The 19,693-nt window shown below is 38.2% G+C and overlaps 1 protein-coding gene across 1 annotated transcript in view; it reads right to left on the reverse strand.

Annotated features, from left to right (window-relative positions):
* The window catches only part of ptprfa (protein tyrosine phosphatase receptor type Fa), a 163,656-nt gene extending 151,016 nt beyond the window's left edge, over positions 1-12,640 (reverse strand). Inside the window, exons 1-2 of the mRNA XM_081606667.1 lie at positions 12,186-12,640; positions 793-953 (exon numbers count right to left, since the gene is read on the reverse strand). Coding sequence (XP_081462793.1) covers positions 793-880 — 88 coding nt within the window. The 5' untranslated portion in view covers positions 881-953; positions 12,186-12,640. The remainder of the gene's footprint in view (positions 1-792; positions 954-12,185) is intronic.
* Between the last annotated feature and the right edge of the window lie 7,053 nt (positions 12,641-19,693).

Raw genomic sequence — 19,693 nt, forward strand, 5'->3', positions numbered from 1 at the left:
ACTGAAAGATCCTGCTAATAAACATTTTGAACATTTCCATTTATTTCTGAAGATATTCACTCAATCTAATTGAAACATGAAAGGGTTTTTTTTCCTATATCTCTGTCTGCTCATGTAGTTAGGAAGTCTGGCAGAGAGGCAATGAAGTTTGGGATACAATCCTGAAGCTATGTCTCAGTAAAGTAAAGCACATTACTGAGACATAGCTCAGTAATGTGAGCCATTACTAAGTCCTTGTCAGGGCTTGAAGTTCATCCATCTTGTTAGCTAATGATCTCACAACGCCCATTATGATGGATGGTAGAGATGGTTTGAATTTCCTCCTTCTCTCTCTCCTTTGAAACGAGGAGAGAGAGAAAAGAGAGTTGAAAAGAGCTCTTGCTCTGCATCCACGATGCCTCCTTCTCAACTCTTCAGGATTTGAAAAGGAAAGGATTTCTGGCTTCAGCTGTGGTGTTACTTCAACTTTTTCGATATTTATTAGCTGCCCCCTGTTATAAACCGCCCTGTTGCTATGGATAAGCACCATAACAAAATAGCAAACATATGAAAAATATTGCCCAAAATATGTCCAACTACACAGTATCCAAATAAGAAGGAACAGTTGTCCAAAAAAGCTATTTTCTTACAAAAAGACAGGAATGAAAGTTTGAAAAATCTCAATGAACGCACAGAGGTACTCCAATAGGCTTTCACCTTGAGCCGTGAAATTCTAGAATTCAAAATCTAAAAGCTGATTCTGATAACAGACTAACTTTAAACATATAAATATATATAATGTTTAATACTTACTCAATGTGCCAGAAGGCAGAAGGAACTTAGTGAGCAGCAAGAAATGTAGAAACACCTTGTGGAAGGGTGACATCCCTCTAAGATCCATGTCCTGACAGTTGGTATTCCCTCTGTAGGTCCTGATCCTGCCCTTATTCTCTCATGCAGTCACGACAGAACACCTATATATACATTAGAGCTTAGTCATTCATACAGTTTCAACAAGCTGTGGACAAAAGACAACACTGACTGTGAGGAATCTTAAGTTAGTCTTGCCAAAACAATCATTTTGACAGCGCATAAATTCTGCTGTAAGCAAAACAAAGTAGTTTAGAATAACATGTTTGTATTTTACCATACTTTAGCTAATACAACGAAATGCTGGCAACTGTGGCTGCCAGTAAAATATGGTAAAATTCTGGCAACCACAGCTGCCAATATTTTAACGTATTTCCTAAAATACCGACAGATGTGGTTTTACCGTGGTAAATATGGTCTGAGGCATTATGGTATAATATTTTGGTATAATATCACTTCAACACTTCAGAACTGTAAACTTTTTATGGCAGCTTACTATAAAAACAACACAAACAACATAAACATTAGTCTACAAAAGTGAAAAACAAGGCAGATCTGTATGAAACATTATGACATTTTATTGTAAAAATCAGCTTTATGGTAAATTACTGGTAGAATTTTACCAACACAATTACAGTACAACACACAAAGCAATATAGTTTGTCAGCATTTCAATATTGAAAATTAAAAACAATAAGTCCAAATTAAACAAAAATACAGACTATGAATAATTCACTTAATGAAACAATTTCTATTTAAACATTCAGTTAAAAAAATTACCTTTTTTCACAGTGTGGAAATGTATATATATATTTATGTATGTGTATGTATGCACAGGTACACATAGATACATACATACATACTTACTTTAAATATGATTAAATAACCCAGTATTTTTTAAAAATCTAATTAATTGATTTATAACATAATTTGATTTATTTCCTAAAAGATTGATCATAGAAAACCCTATTTTCTCTCTATTTAGTATTGACTTTAAATGCTGATGTTCCTCTGAATACTTATTACATTCTAAGACATGTTCCACTGTTTCCGTCTCATTACAATAATTACAAGTGCCAGTTTCATGTTTCCCTATTTGAAAAAGAGAACTATTAAGTCCAGTATGACCAATTCTAAGTCAAGATATGACTACTTCTCCTTTCCGCCTTCCATTCATATAATTATTATCCCCCCCCCCCATTCTTTTGAATTATGTATAAATGTCTACCATTATTGGATGCTCAACCGCTACTATTCTGTCCAACGCCGTCATTCAAATCCTGTAGCTGTTTAAGTTTTTCCTTTCTAAATAGCATTAGCATACCAATTATCCGGTATGTTATGAACAAGCATGCAGAAAATGTCATCCAAAATATAAAAATGTATGTATTTCTACCAGGTAGAAAATGTTTGAAATAATGTGCCAATTAGATTATTAAAAGCTTAACTAAATAAATGTTTGCCTACGGAACAGGATTTGGGAAAGAAAACAAGTCATCATTCTGACTTTAATCTAAAAAAAAATCTTGCACAACAGTCGGTGTTAGAAAAATGTTACAGGCCCCTCATCTTCTTCTGTGGTTTAACACCACACAATAGTTTTTCACATTTTTATAAGTGAAGTATGACTGTCCAATTAGAAATGAAAACCTTTGTCCCCTTCATGAGACTATTTACTTATAACTTATTAGACTCAACTGACTAAACATAATGAACAACTTTTGAGTTGATTCTTTCCATTATTTATTGTTTCTGGATTTATAGACGAATCTATTTCTGTTTTCTCATTTTTCATTTCAAACAAAAAAACGAACTGCCTGAAAATGCACGGACCGTTTTGTTTCCTGATTTCCAATTTTGGTTTAATAAACAAAAAAACTAGTTTATTTTCACTTTTTCATTTTTCAACCATCCATCCATCCACCCATTTTCTTCCACTTATCCGGGGTCGGGTTGCGGGGGTAGCAGCTTAACCCTTGTGCATGCGCAAACGTTGAGAACTATGGCAAATGATACAAGTTTTAAGTGTGTGGGGTCTGTTGGACCCCATTTCTACATACAAGGGTTAAGAAGGGAGGCCCAGACCTCCCTCTCCCCAGCCACTTCTTCCAGCTCTTCCGGGGGAATCCCAAGGTGTTCCCAGGCCAGCCGTGAAACATAGTCCCTCCAGCATGTTCTGGATCTTCCCCGAGGCCTCCTCCCAGTGGGACGTGCCCGGAACACCTCACCAGGTCAGGAGGCATCCTGACCAGAGGCCCAAGCCACCTCAACTGGCTCCTCTCGACGAGAAGGAGCAGTGGCTCTACTCTGAGTCCCTCCCGGATGACGGAGAAATCGAGAGCTTCGCTTTTTGGCTGAGCTCTCTTTTCACCACGATGAACCGGTACAGTGCCTGCTTCATGGCAGATGCTGCGCCAATCTGCCTGTCGATCTCCCTCTCCAGCGAGAGCTGCAGATCACAACCTGATGAAGCCAACAGGACCACATCATCTGCAAAAAGCAGGGATGCGATCCTAAGGCCACCAAAAACGGATCCCCTCAACACCTCGGCTGCGTCTAGATATTCTGTCCATGAAAGTAATGAACAGAATTAGTGACAAAGGGCAGCCTTGGTGGAGTCCAACTCTCACCAAAAATGAGCCGGACTTACTGCTGGCAATGCAGACCAGACTCTGACCAGTCATACAGGGACCTGAAAGCCCGTATCAAAGGGCCCGGTACCCCATACTCCCGGAGTACCCCCCTGAGGTACACGGTCGAACGCCTTCTCCAAGTCCACAAAACACATGTAGACTGGTTGGGCGAACTCCCATGCACCCTCCAGGACCCTGCTGAGGGTGTAGAGCTGGTCCAGTGTTTAACGACCAGGACGAAAACCACACTGCTCTTCCTGAATATGAGGCTCGACTATCCGACAGACCCTCCTCTCCAGGACCCCTGAAAAGACCTTGCCAGGGAGGCTTAAGAGTGTGACCCCACGGTAATTGGAACACACTGTCCAGTCCCCCTTTTTGAACAAGGGGACCACCAACCCAGTCTGCCAATCCAGGGGAACTGCCCCAGAGGTTCATGCAATAATGCAGAGTGGCGTCAGCCAACACAACCAGAGCCTTAAGGAACTCGGGCCGGATCTCATCCACCCCTGGGGCCCTGCCAGCAAGGATCTTTTTAACCAAGTCGGCGACCTCATTCCCAAAGATTGGAGAGCCCGACCCAGAGTCCCCAGGCTCAGTTTCCTCATGTTGGTGGGATTGACGAGGTCTTTGAAGTATTCTGCCAACCACAACGTCCCGAGTCGAAGTCAGCAGGACACCATCCCCACTATAAACAGTGTTGGTGCTGCACTCCTTACCCCTCCTGAGATGCCGGATGATGGACCAGAATCGCCTCAAAGCCATATGGAAGTCTTTCTCCATGGCCTCTCCAAACTCCTCCCACACCCAAGTTTTTGCCTCGGCAACCACTCGAGCCACATGCCGCTTCGACCATCAGTACCCATCAGCCAAAAGGTCCGATAGGACTCCTTCTTCAGCCTGACAGCATCCCTCACCGAAGGTGTCCACCAACGGGTTTGAGGGTGATTGCCACGACAGGCACCAACAACCTTGCGGCCACAGGTACGATAAGCCACCTTGACAATGAAGGCACGGAACATGGTTCACTCAGACTCAATGTCCCCCACCGTGCCTGAACATGGTATTCGTTATGGACAATCCGTGACAAGCACAGAAGTCCAACAACAGAACATGTAAATAACAGCTAAATTGGAAAATTTTTCTTGTTCATTGGTCCAACAGTGACTCCTAGTGGTTAATTTATGCGTTCATTTTAAACAACGGTAGATTTCTTCTTTGTTTATTCTGTGGTTACCTAGCAACACCCTGCAAGATGAGACGTTAGATGATAAAGAAACCCGGAGAAAATCTTTAAAATAGCAGCCTCGGAAAGCAGAATGAGGTGTAAATATATGTAATTGTGATTTGTAATAAGAAATGTTTATTTAAGAAACAGTATAATGTCGGGGTTTATAAACAAAACTGTATATTGACGAGTTAAAGGACATAACATATTCTTTTTGTGTATAACTGAATATTGATATGTTGATTTTATACAAGAGCTGAGTATGTCCAACGGTTCTGTATTCTTGTTTTATACTACAGTTTTCACTGTGTCAATGGAAAGAAAGGTTGAGATTAAATTGCACCCGTTTGAAACTCCCTGCGTCTGGCTGTTCAATCCAAGAGACCGCTACAGAACACCACTTGAGTTCAGATCGTGGAGGCCATTCCAACCACGCCCCTCCAGGTCATTGCCCATGTGAGTGTTGAATTTCCCCAGCAGAACAAGCGAGACCCCAGGAGGGGCACTCTCCAGTACCTCCTCCAAGGACTCCAAAAGAGTGAATAATCTGAAGTCCCTCCACTCGTAGGTGGAGGGAGGCTACCCTCTCTTTCACTGGGATAAACCCCAACGTACAGGTGCCGAGATGGGGGGCAATAAGTATGCCCGCTCCTTCCCAGTGCCTCTCACCTTGAGCAATTCCAGAGTGAAAGTATGTCCAGCCCCTCTGAAGGAGACTGCTTCCAGAACCAGAGCCTTGCGTCAAGGTGAGACTGACTATTTCTAGCCGGAACCTCTCAGCCTCACACACCAGCTCCAGCTCCTTCCCCACCAGAGAGGTGACATTCCACATCCCAAGAGCCAGCTTCTGCAGCCGAGGATAGGACTACCAGCCACCACCCATCACACACTGCACCCGACCCCCTTGGCCCCTCCTATTGGAAGGAGGACCCATGTTTCCTCTTCAGGCTAAGCCCAGCTGGGCTCCATGGGTAAAATCCTAGCCACCAGGTGCTCGCCAACGTGACCCGCGTCTGGGCAAGGGAACACTGAATCCAATGTTATTTATATCTTCGGACTGCACTTAGTCTGGTTCCTCACCCAGGACCTGTCTGCCTTGGGTGAACCTACCAGGGGCATGAAACCCCAGACAGAAAAGCTCCTGGGATCACTGGGACACTCAAATCCCTCCACCACGTGGCAGCCCATGGAGGTAAATTTTTCATTTCAAACGAAAAAACAAACTGCCTGAAAACACACGGACCATTGTTCCCAGCTGTCCATTGTTTCCTTGTCCGAGCCACAAAGTGCTCCATCTGAGCCTACCACCGAGTCTCCCAGTGCTCCTCCCCGTCCTCACCCTGAGCCACCAGAGCCTAGCCTCCCCAAGCTTCCAGCTCGCCTCCTTGTGGGTCCAGCCAGGTTCCGGGCCATTCGCTGTTCCTTCCTCGAGGAGTCCACCTCCTGTGTTGCCATTGCCCACCGCACAGTTCACGGCAGGCCCCATCCTGACCGTGCTGATTTGTTTAGGGCTGAGTTTGTTTTGTTTCCTTGTGTTCTCCCTGGACTCTGGCCCCCCATCCGGTGCCCCTCCGCCCACCCTGGTTGGGTTGTTTTTTGTGAGGATTTGGTTTTCTGTGTGCTTATTTAGTTCCTGTGTCGTCCCATCTGCTCCTTGATTGTTCCCAGCTGTCCCTTGTTTCCCCTGATTACCTTCCTTGTGTATTTATACCTACCTGTGTCTCTTGTTCCCCGAGGTCCTTGTCATTGCTGCCTTTTTGTTGTCATTGCCTCATTCTAGTGCTACCAGTGTTGAGTTCCTTGCCTCTTAGTTCGCCTGTGCTCCCTGGATTTCTGTTAATCCAGTGAGAACTTTGATTAAATCATCCTTTTTCACACCACAACCTGGGTCCTCCCCATCCACCCTCACCTCAATGTGACAAAGATTACGCCAACTCTGGAAATCGGATGCTATTCTCGTAATTAGAGGTGAAAAGTTAGCAGAAGCAAGGCCAGATAAAGAACGTGTCACATTTATACCAAGATATTTAAATACTGTGAGGCTGAGTTTGAATGGAAAGTCAGAATGTTGAAGACCACAAGCAGTAGTGTTTATAGGAAAGCATTCACCTTTTTTGTAGCCTGAAAAGGAGCTGAAATTATTTAAGATATGCAAGACAGTAGGGACAGAAGTAGCATGTTTAGATACATGTAGCAACAGGTCATCTGCATATAAGGACAATTTATATTCTGCCCCATTTCGAAAAATCCCTCTGTATGAGGGGGATGCATGTAATGCGATAGTCAAATGCTCAATTGCAATGATGAAAAGCAAAGGCGACAACGGGCAGCCTTGACGTGTTCCACGCCCAAAAGAGAAATAATCTGAATATATATCATTAGTATGGACACTGGCTTTGGGAGATGCATAGAGGAAACGAATGCAAGAAACAAATGCATCTCCGAATACGAACTTCTTCACAGCCACAAACAAGTATTTCCACTCCACCTTGTCAAATGCCTTTTCATCATTGAGGAAAATAATGTTTTCAGGTATATCAGAAGAAGCTTTGAATAGATTACATTCAAAAGGGTGTGCATATTAAAGAATAATTGACACCCCTAGACAAAGCCATTTTGCTCTTCAGATATAACCAAAGGGGGGAGGACTTTCTCCAAATGAGAAACAACCAACTTGGCTAGCAGTTTTACGTCTGCATTTAACGTTAAATGCAGTTTTACATGAAGTTGGGTCCTTGTCCTTTGTGTTAAGTGAAACTATAGCAGCCTGTGTTAATATTGGAGGTAAAGTCTTGCGTTCTAAAGATTCATTAAACATAGCCAACAATAATGGTGCCAATTTTTCTATAAACTTTTTATGAAATTCGATGGGAAACCCATCACGGGCAGGGGCTTTGTTTGATTCCAGCAGTTTTATTGAATTTATTACTTCCACAAGGCTGAGTGAAGAAACCATGCTCCTGGCAGTATCCATATCAATAGTAGGAACGGAAAGACTTTGGAGAAATTCTTCCATTTTATTATTGTCTGTGGGAAATTATAACAAATACAAAGAAGAATAACATAATTTAAATGTGTCATTAATTTCGGTGGGGTCGGTTGTAATTTGAATACTATTTGAATACATTTTGAATACTAGATATTATACGAGAATTGACCTGACGCCGTAACTGATGTGCCAATAAATGACCAGCTTTGTCGCCGTATTCATAAAAAACCCTTCTTATTTCTCCTCCATCCATAAATCATTTTCAAGAATTGATTATTTTCTTACCAGTAACTCTTCCATAACAGATTTTTACCAACCCAACCTTTCATCCAATTATCATATCCGATCACCTCTCTATCTCTCATCTGGGAAAGAGCCAAAACAGTGAAAGAAGGAAAATAATTTCATACTCCTCATTCAAAAAGAAAAGTGAACAAAACTTAGAAAATTACCTGGAAGACAAACTAAAACAATTACACAATTTAAATGCAACTACCCCAATAGCACAAAATTGAAGAAAATTAGAGGCACTAAAAATGAATTTGATAACATTATTAGTAAAAATACACAAGTTATTCTACAAAAACTACAATATAACCATTATGAACATAATGATAAATCTGGCTAATATTTAGCTAATTAACTTAAACATAAAATGGAAAATACCCTCATCACAACAATTCAAGACTCCACAGGAAGCATTACCAAATCATAAATACCCACAAATCATAAATAACACCTTCAGACAATTCTATCATGACTTAAGAGGAATAAGGAAAATGACTTCAAAGAAATTGATCATTTTCTCAATAATATCACACTTCCATCATTAACAAAGGAACGGTCAGACATCATAACGCCCCTTTTCCACCGGCCTGGCTTGGCTCTACTCAACTCGCTTTCCGAGCATTTCCACCGTCTTTTTTTCGAGGCTGATCCTAGTTTTTGATACCCCACTCACATCCACAGAATATGAAAAAGCTCTAAACAAATTGTCAAACAATAAGGCCTCAGGATTAGATGGATATTTGTTAAAATGGGAGATAAAAGTAAAAACAAATAGTTCATCCCATATCACATAAGTACAGCACTAATTTCATTCATTCTGTTTGATGAAATTCTGAACAGACCATATCCGGATCTAATAGCTGAAAGTTGAATGGTGTTTCTAGGTAAAACCACGATGACACAGCAAACCTCAACAAAAGTGGATTTGGGGGATTTTTCAAGATCTGATTTCTTGACTTGAATGGGATTTTTCGACAGTTTTTTGCCTATTACGTCGCCATTATAATTCAAAACACCAACAGAAGTAATAGCTCCCTTCATTTTGATGTATGTTTTGAGTGTATGCAGTGGTTCGGGCATTAACAGTGACAGAAGAAAAATAAATAGACACCTTTTCTACACCTTGGGTGTAGAAAAATATGTGTCCACCATGTGGCAGGCACCAATAAAGAGACCGAGGTGTAGAATAAGGAGTGCCTGCGAGGGACTGTGCAGGTCTCATGTAGTGGTAGTACTTGATTTAAAAAAAATAATTAAAAAAAAAAAAATATATATATATATATATATATATATATATATATATATATATATATATATTCCTTGGAATGATATTTTACTACAACAGTGATGTTTATGATGTTGCCCCATCCCTCCTTCCAGTCACAAGGAGAGTAGCAGATTGCCAGGGCTACAGCCTGTGTCAGCCTCAGTGGGATACATCCTCTTGGAACCTGAACCATGTTGCCATCAATTCAGCAGCCAAACTTCTCATCGCAGAATATGTCACCCTCTGACAATAACATGGCTAGTACCATGACTGTGCACTCTTTATTCATTAACTGTACAGAAACAATAAACACCAAACATGTGATTACATGTTTAGTGTTAATATAGGCTTTAAAATATTGTGATGTACAAATATACATACGAAGGGTTGCATTAATGGAATATTTTCTGCATGTGACTGGTTTTCTTTTAAATGCAGCTCAACTAAGAAGGATTAAACTTCTTTCATCCCTATATATCCTGATCAAAATCTTAAGACCAGTTAAAAAACTGCAAGAATTTGCATTTTGCACTAATGAATCTTAAGAAAGTTCTAAGTAGAGCTTCACAATGTTAAAAGAAGAAATCAGCGTAAGAGACAAAAACTTTTGAGCAGGGAATTTATTAAAAACTGCATTTACACTCTAACATGATTTTTTCAGCTGATCAAAAGTTTAAGACCATAGCTCAAAAAAACCTAAAAACCCCCCAAAACAGAAATCAAAGTCAAAAAAAGGGACTCATTAAAGAGTAGCTCCACCATCTTGTTGATGACTTCAAACAATGGTTTAGGCTTGATGCCAGTGTTTCCAGGAGGCTAGTGGGAACGTTGAAGATGCTTCACGAAGGGCGTCCACTGTCTGGAACTGATGTCCATTTTTGTAAACTTCCCTTGCCATCCATCCCCAAATGTTCTCAATTGGGTTTAGATCTGGGGAACATGCAGGACGGTCCAAAAGAGTGATGTTATTCTCTTGGAAGAACTCCTTTGTCAGGCGGGCATTGTGAACTGCAGCATTGTCCTGTTGAAAAACCCAATCATTACCACACAGACGAGGGCCCTCAGTCATGAGGGATGCCCGCTGCAACATCTCCACATAGCCAGCTGCTGTTTGACGCCCCTGCACAACCTGAAGCTGTTCCATTGAAGGAAAACGCACCCCAAATCATGATGGCGCCCCCACCACTGTGCCGTGTAGAAAACATCTCAGGTGGGATCTCCTTGTCATGCCAGTAACGTTGGAAGCATCAGGACCATCAAGGTTACATTTTTTCTCATCAGAGAAGACAACTTTCTTCCACCTTTCAATGTCCCATGTTTGGTGCAAAGTCCAAACGGGCAATTTTGTGGCGCTGAAGAAGACGTGGCCTTTGAAGACGTTTTTTTTTTCTGAAGCCCTTCTCTCGTCTGATGGTTATTGGGCTGAAGTCAGCACCAGTAATGGCCTTCATTTGGGTAGAGGATCGTTCTGTGTCTTGACGGACAGCCAATCGGATCCTGCGGCTCAGAGCTGGTGACATTTTTTTGGGTCTACCACTTGACTTTTTTGTTCCATAACCCTCAGGATCATTTAAAAAATGCAAAATGTCTGTCTTACTGCATCCAACCTCAGCAGCGATGGCACATTGTGAGGCTTTGCTTATGCAGCTCAACAATCCTACCACGTTCAAAGTCAGTGAGCTTTTTTGCTTCTGCCATCAGGAGGTCTTAACAGTGTAAAGACTCGACAGAAAATGACATGGAATCCAGATTTTTGCACAGCTTTTGGCTTTTAAACACTATGGTCTTAAACTTTTGATCAGCTGAAAAAATCATGTTTTGAGTGTAATTGCAGTTTTCAGAAAATTCCCTGCTCAAAAGTTCTTGTCTCTTGCACTGATTTTTTCCTTTAACATTGTGAAGGTCTACTTAGAACCTTTTTAAGTTCCAATAGTGCAAAATGCAAATTCTTGCAATTTTTTGACTGGTCTTAAGATTTTGATCAGGAGTATATATATATATATATAAATATATATATATATATATATATATATATATATATATATATATACAAAATTTTAAATTCTTTTTGGTACTATGATGAAAATCGTCATTGACTCATTGTGCGAACCAAAACAAATTGAAATATTAATATTTTACTATACTATAGGGTCCCTGTATGGATAATGCAGAAAGTAGAAACACTTCACAATGTGAAAAAATAAATATATTCTGTATATGGGGTGAAAACCAATTAGTTAAATTTACGTGCATTGCTGCAATTACAGTTTGTCTAATTTGCCCTTAAAGTTGTTTACAAAACCTGAACATTTACTTTAACTTGAATTTGTTTTGAGTAACGTTGCTCAGTTGCATTTGAAAACATACCCAATAATGAGGATATGTTTTACCCTTTTCTAACATATACATACAGTATAAATTATCCTACAGTAAATATTAGTTTAGTAGGTCTTCTATTTCAAGAAATTCTTCTTTTTTAAATAAATCAATTATTTTAATTTTAGTCTATAAAATACTAAAATTTGCCCATAATTTTAAACATTAAACCTGATGTTATGATAAATTATTCAGTACATATGTAACATTTTTCCAGAATACTTTTTATACTTGAGTAATTTCTGGGATGGCTACTTTTTACTTATATTGAATATTGAAGTATTGCTTATCACGTGAGTACAATTTTTGGGTACTCTACCCTCCTCTGGATAAATCTGATATTTTAATTGCACTATTTTGTATGAAGTGTCTTACATAAAGTTAACCTTAGAGAATTGTCCTTTAGCCATATCCATAGTTCTGTTTATTTTGCGCCTTCATGCTGCTCAGATTTCTAAATCTCTCTCACACGCGGCGTGTAAATTCTTCGGTGCGCTACTCTAACAAATTACACTTCTGACTATTGTTACAGTGTAACAAAAGCGTTTGACTCACCATATTTCAGCTTTCTCTGGCCGTTTTCAAAAGAGGAAAAGGTAGAGCTGGAATTTCCTCAGAATTCTTTCAGATCGGTAAAGTTTGCTCTAATAATTTGAAATAAACTCGGACGCAGATGGAAACGCACTGCGTGAGGCAAATCCTGGTCTAGGCGGAGGAGCAGATGAGCGTCTGCTGGTCTTTCCTAAATGCTCCCTCTTTCTCGTCGCCGGTGTCTTTTTATGGAGTGAAAATAGTCTCAAAATATCTGTGCGTGTGTAAAAATATCTGTGCGTGTGTAATACTGGATTTGTAAACCTTACAAATAAAATAAAGCTCCTACGCCTATAAATGTTGAAAAAGTACACAAATCACCACACAAAACTGCATTTACACACAGATCCGGTTACAAGTGAGGCTCCACAAACAACATCTCACAAGTAAGATGGACATATTATTGTGTATATTTTGTGATTAGAATATTACTTTACTGTGTTTATGTCCATGTACCATATTAGCTACAGTGCTTGGTGTAACAAAGGGTTCAGCCGCTATGAAGGCTAACTGAGATTCCGTAAATCTAAAAAAATAATTATTCTCTAACATTGATTTAGATTATCTGACACAAGAGCCTACATTAGAAATTAAACAATATAACATATAAAACTTATATTATGTGTTATAACCAGGGGTGAAAGTAAGGGGGAACGGCAGGGTACTGCGTACCCCTAAAAGATTTAATGGGGGTACGCAGTACCTGCTGTATAAAATCAACGGGTTCACTGTGCAGCCGTGAGTTCACCCACTAATCAGCTGTGACTGATTAGTTTTTTAAGAACAATCTAAAACACCACTTAATCAGTTAATAAATAACTTTTTCCCCATTTCATATCGTTTCTGAACTGTTCGTGCTTTGCTAGAGCAGCGGAGCAACACGACGATCGCGGAAGGTTTTGAGTCGATCTCGGCATTAGGTGACAAACTGAACGCCGATGAGACCAGCACGTCCTCTGGCTCACTTAAAACGTTCGTAACTTTATGAAAGAACAACAAAAAAATCAACAAAACGTGTTCAAATTAATGACCCAACAACAATAATTCTTATTGTTGTTGGGTCAGGTGTTGCGCAATTCTGTGCATTTCGGTCCATTATCCGTTGCATGCAGTGGGGCAACTACACATTATTTAGGTGGATGCAAAAACATAAGACACAATGTGAGGAAGAAGAGGGAGAATCTATAAAGAGAGACGATTCACTGCAGCACGGATGAATCTCACATCGGATTTTGGACTTAATCTCAGCTGCTGAATCTCTGAAGATAGAACTCGTCGACTGAAAAAAAATAAATAAATAAATATATATATATATATATATATATATATATATATATATATATGCATCCAATATATATTATTCTGTATTCATCATTATTTATTTGTGTTTGTATAGTTATATAAATATGTATTGATATTACTAAAGAATGTATTAAATACATTATGAACAGCTGTGTGCTTTTTAATATGCTCATCATACATCAATATCAGAATATTTTATTCCTATTCTATTGTTATAGCCACTAAGCATATTTAAATATGCTGAACTATGTATTAAAAACATACTTAAATAATACAATTGTTTATAAATGTAGCTTTGATAGATGTTTGAATATATGGGGATTTGTATCAAAAATAACTAGAAGTCATATGTGTAGATGTGTCGTTGGTCTATGTTGCATGTAGATGATGCACATGTCTACGTTGCATATGTCTATGTTGCACATGCGTTCACTGCATATGTGGTTACTGTCGTTGGTCCGTGTTGCTATTGCCTGTTCTCTTCGCCATTAAAAAGTCTTGAGGTAGGTCATGTATGATCAAATTGTTTATTAGATATTAAAAAAATGTTGGTCTTTCAATATCAGTGGTTTCAATAAAATTGTTTTCAAAATGTTAGGATTTCTACCTCGTATTTTCTTCAGGCATTATTCAGGGCAGCTAACGAGGTCGAGGGGTCCTGGACCACTGAAGGGGGCGCTAAATTTCTTTTTAAATCTGTATATCTTTATTTTTAAGAATAATTTTCACTGTCGGCATGTATTTGAACTTCTCTCTTTTATTTACTTCAGCTCAGCTCACAGTTTTAAACAAATCCTGTAGTTTTTGGGGTACTTCTAAATCTGCTCCTTAGTCGCATCTTTTTGGGCCTTTTACTGCCTCTAGTGGCCTGGGATGGTAACACAACTAATATAATTACATTACTAAATCAAAATGCTACAAAGTATTTATTACTAATTCTGGCAGTATGATAATTTTTATAATAATAATAATAATAATAATAATAATAATAATAATAATAATAATAATAATAATAATAATGTGCCTGTGCAAATCAAAATTCCATGGAATCTTCTTTAAAACCCCAGATATATTTTCAGCTGGTCCGTTATCTGCACAGCCAAAATAAATAAAACCTAGAAAACTCATGTGCTCTTTACATAAATTGAGCAAACATATTCCTCCTCAAGTCAACAATTCACTTATTCTATTAAAAACTGTGATGTTGAGTATATTTTGTCGTCATCTCTCATTATAGACCACAATAACAACAACTTTTATGAAGAACATGTTTTATATTGTGAACACAATCTGATTAACAAACATAATTGTAACATACTGTCATAAAGACCTTTGTTCAAGAAAAAAGTGCCAAAAATGCTGTTTTAAGTTAACAAAAAAGTACAGACAAGAAAAACTTTTTACAATCTGATGAACTATAACATAGTTTTAAAATACTTCTTTCATAAAGACCTTTGTTCAAGAAAAAAAAGTATATTTTACTGGCAGTATTGCCAGTAAAATATATCTATCTGGTCTCTCTGTTGCTGAGATACACAATCCAAGACTGGTGATTGGCCAATCTCCAAATATTTTAAAAACTGGCACAAGTAAAACACTGCAACCCAATGTTATTGTTCCATGTTGTTAGTAAAAAGGGAAAATAAATAACAAGACATAAACAAAGTTAAAACAAATGTGGGAGTGTGTGACGTGCCAACTGTAAAGCCTCCAATCAAATGTCCATTCCAAAACGATCACTGTCCCTCAGAGGGTCAATTCTTTCCTGAAGGAGAATGTGCACCTGTGTTCTGACATCCTCTGGTGTGTCTGGAACTACCAGTGTCTTCTCTGTTGAGTGGGGTTGGCCCATCCCAGTCAACCCCATAAAGATCATCATCAATCTGTAAAAGACAACAACATTAATAATGAAATTTAATGGGAGCAACACATTAAATACATGAAGAATAAGAATCCAAACCTGCTCACATGAAGGGTCAGGTATAGAAGTGTTTGCTAGTAATTGACCCCTAATCCACAATTGTTGTGGTGATCTGCCTTGTTCTGTGGACAGTGAATGCCAAGCCACAGAAAATAGCTCTAAATGAATGCAAGACAAATCCACTTCGTTATCCAGATTAAAATCTGCAGTATCAGACAGATATTGCAGCGCATAGCGGTAGTTCACAGTGACAACACACCAAACATCTCTCCACATCCTCTCAATTCTTTGATTATGGACACTGCGTCCTGTTATAAAACTTCTTCTTTCTATGAAGAGACAGAAGAATGCATAATCAGGTTTAATGTTACAACGTAAATAAAACTGGCATAATACTAAAGAAAATGACCTGCTCCTCTTTCTGGATGTTGCAGCATATAACGAGCAACTTCTACATTTTCTCCTCCTTTGTCGCTTCTTACTCTGATTGGCAAGCCAAACTTTTGCACAGCAGTAATGAAGGCTTTTAGAACTGTGGTTGTTATTGCTGGCAGTGAGGAACATTATCTTTCGACTGTACGCCACCATGAATCACAATTCTCCACCTTTATATTGAAAGATATGTAAAACTGTCATGAAAAATATAGTTACATTTTCCATGAAGAGCTTACCGTATCAAATTGTGATTTCCGTCAATGTGCCAAAGTGCAAGTGGTGATGGTACAGAGTAAACTCTGCTATGTATTACATTAATACCAAGTCAGACAGATGGTGCCCACAGGATCCACCACCCTCATGGTTTCCATAACTCTGGATCTCTGCACTCTACAAAAGACATTTAAATGTTTATTTAATACACCTTCATTGGAAAATATGGGTATGCAATCATTCACACATTCATTAAAACACTTACCTTATTCCTACACTATTTAGATACCCCAAAACCGTTTTTATTCCAGAGTCTGGACACTCCAGAATAAAATTCTGGACAAGTTTTTGCAGATCCTCATCACTAATGTTGCTGTAGCTCATTCTCACAGAGAGATTGCTCTCAGTCATTCTTCTTCGTACAGTGCTGTAGCAGTTCTCCTATTTCACGAACAGTGAAATTGTACTCTAAAAGGAACTTCAGTTACTCTTCCGAAATATCCCAAGATGGCCGTCCTCTTCCCCCAGATACGATCAATGGAGGATTAAATCCACCTGTGTGGTTATTTTTTTCACCCACTAAGCACAGCACTCTCTGTATACTTTCCAAAATGTCATCAATGTTAATGAAGACTCCAGTCTGTAGATCTCTTCATAGCGTTGTTCAAGAAAATCCAAGTCAAATTGTGATGCATTAGCCTCAAAATGATCCGACAGTCGTTGGCACTGAGTGTATAAATAGTGCATCAGTTGATGGCTGCGCTGGTCGTCATCAGAACTAAGATGAGAAATACAGCAAAAATTATTAATGCGAAATTAAATCTAAAGAAGCTGAATAAAATTTTATGTTAAACTATTGTCAATTTTCACTTTCTTTTAGGTGACATTAGCATTGTTATTCTTTATTTTTTATCATTCCACATAAATCAAGTATCACAGCAATGAAGAATGATTTTTTAAAAAGTGGTATTAAAAGTATAAACAACTTATTAAAAGCAAGTAATAGAATATTTATCTCATACTGTGTCATATCTGATCAATTGTCAACCTGGAATACAAATAAAACCAAAAATGGACTTTTGTACTTTCAAACACATTTGAATTTTAACATTGATTATCAATTGCATACAACAAGAGAAGAAAAACCCCTGAATATTGAAGACCCCTTGACAACGACTGTTAAATCAAACTGTGATTACATTTAATTAAAGAATATTACATTCACATATAGAGATGCATACAAATTAGTAGCATAACTTTCTTTTTTAAAGTTAAGGTCCCCCGACTGGAACATGGTGAGCTAAATGGTAAATTTAACAATGCTTGAGGCAGACAATTTGCCCCCCAACATTTTTAAAATCTAGATACTCTAATCATTTCAGGAATCATTTCAGCTATACTTCATAAACGCTCTAAAGTGAAATCTAATGTTGCATTTTTAATCTGTTTTGTAGATTTCCCTGTGTTCACTCAATCGGTTTTGCAATAACAGCATTCATATGAGTACATTGGAGATACATTAGAGAAAATAGAGAACCAGTACTCAATACATTACATGCACCAGGAAGAACAAAAAGCAAAGTTCTCTTACAAATAGTTGATAAATGTATGGTAGTCAAAATTAGTACAAATTATTACAAATTTCCAATTCCTCCTAAATATAAAAAAATACATTTTAAAATAATAAATACCACAGAGCCTTCAAATGAGTTCTTGAGAGATTTAAGCTTAATGTTGAGAAATTTGTTCTTTGTACAACTCAATTGGAATTATCTTATCACTTGTTTTATGAATGTAAAGAAGTATCAGACTTATGGGATCAACTTTGTAACTTTCTGTCTTCTAAAACAATAAATGTAGATTTTTTTTCCTTACAAAACATTCATTTTGGATTATCCATAAAAAAATATGGAATTTTTAGTTAATGTTCTGATTATTTAAACCAAATATTATATCCATAAATGTTTATATACAAAATGCTCCCTCTCATTCACTGCTCTAAAAAGTCTTATTAAAAGATGTCTTAAAAAAATGAAGAATTCAAACGCATTAAAATTGTGAGTTAATGGAAGATTTTTAATTATTAGCCCAATAACATGTTTCTTATTAATTTAACTATTTCATTATGATATTTTCTCCTTTTTGTTATTTATATTTATTAATTCTTCTTTGATAATTTCAGTCTTTTCTTGAGCCTTCATAACAAGATTGATTTGTAATCTTGTTATGAAGGTTACAGTAGGAGCAGTGATTTTGTTTATGTTTTTGACATGTTGTGAGTTTGTCCTTGTCATTTTTGTAGTCAATAAAAAAAGCGTCGATTTACCCAACCACTCTCACACTCCACCCAAGTGACGGTACTTAGTCGATCTCAACTAAAGCTTAACTTTGCTCTTCAGATATCCATTACTGCATAATTTAAGTTTTTATATGTCATCCCAGTATACGATTAAATAAATGAATAAATAAATATATAAAATTACCACGTCGCCATTTTGAAGCAGCACCAGTTGTCGTCTTCTTCTTGTACTTTTTAGTTGTAGAAATCAGTGCAAGAGACAAGAACTTTTGAGCAGGAAATGTCGTGAAAATGCATTTACAATCCAACATGATATTTTCAGCTGATCAGGTTTGATCAGGAGTACTATATATATATATATATATATATATATATATATATATATATATATATATATATATATATATATATACCCTGCAGGAATAATTAGCTGGCCAAAGGAGGAGATGAAGGCCACGGATGTTAAGACTCTGAAGCTACTAACCATGCATGGAGGGTTCCACCCCAAATCCAGCACCCTGAGACTGTATACAAGCCGTAAGGAAGGAGGCAGAGGACTAGTGAGTGTGAGAGCCACTGTCCAGGATGAAACATCCAAGATCCATAAATACATCAAGGACAAAGCCACAACAGACAATGTGTTCAGCGAATGTCTCAGACAATGGGGAACAGAGGATGAGGTGCTGGAGTTACCATCATGGGAGGACAAGCCCCTACATGGGATGTACCACCGACAAATAACTGAAGTGGCTGATGTCACCAGAGCAATAGAGGCTCAGATCTACCACACCAGACAAGACCCAAGGTCCACTGTTAACAAAATATTGGATCGTTTTTAAAAATGATTTGCCAAGAGTTTACCGGTGTAAACTTTTGGTAGATGTTTACATTATATCCTCAGCTGTTGCTGACAATGCATGTGATGCAAACAGTTACACTTATCCAAGATCCAGACACAACACCCCAGTTTTTTGTGGCAGTGTCTGATCATTTTAATCATGCTTCACTCTCTTCAACACCAACAATGTTTCACTGGTTGTCAGCTGAGAGAACAAGACATTGAATTTGTCTCAAAGACCTGATATGTGTAAATGACATCACAACCCATGACATCAGAATATAAACCCCTTGTTCAGAAACTATCTGCCATTAAAAGGACTTTTAGGAAATAGTCACAGGAAATCACAGAAGACCTACAGGGTTCTCTTCAGTATACAGATTGGACTACACTGCCAGTCACATTTAGATGACCGATCAGTACCATGATTGAGTGTGTGACCTCCTGCATAAACTTCTGTGTGG

Source organism: Poecilia reticulata, chromosome 4 (assembly GCF_904066995.2).
Source record: "Poecilia reticulata chromosome 4, P_reticulata-male-v2, whole genome shotgun sequence".
Classification (NCBI taxonomy): Eukaryota; Metazoa; Chordata; class Actinopteri; order Cyprinodontiformes; family Poeciliidae; genus Poecilia; species Poecilia reticulata.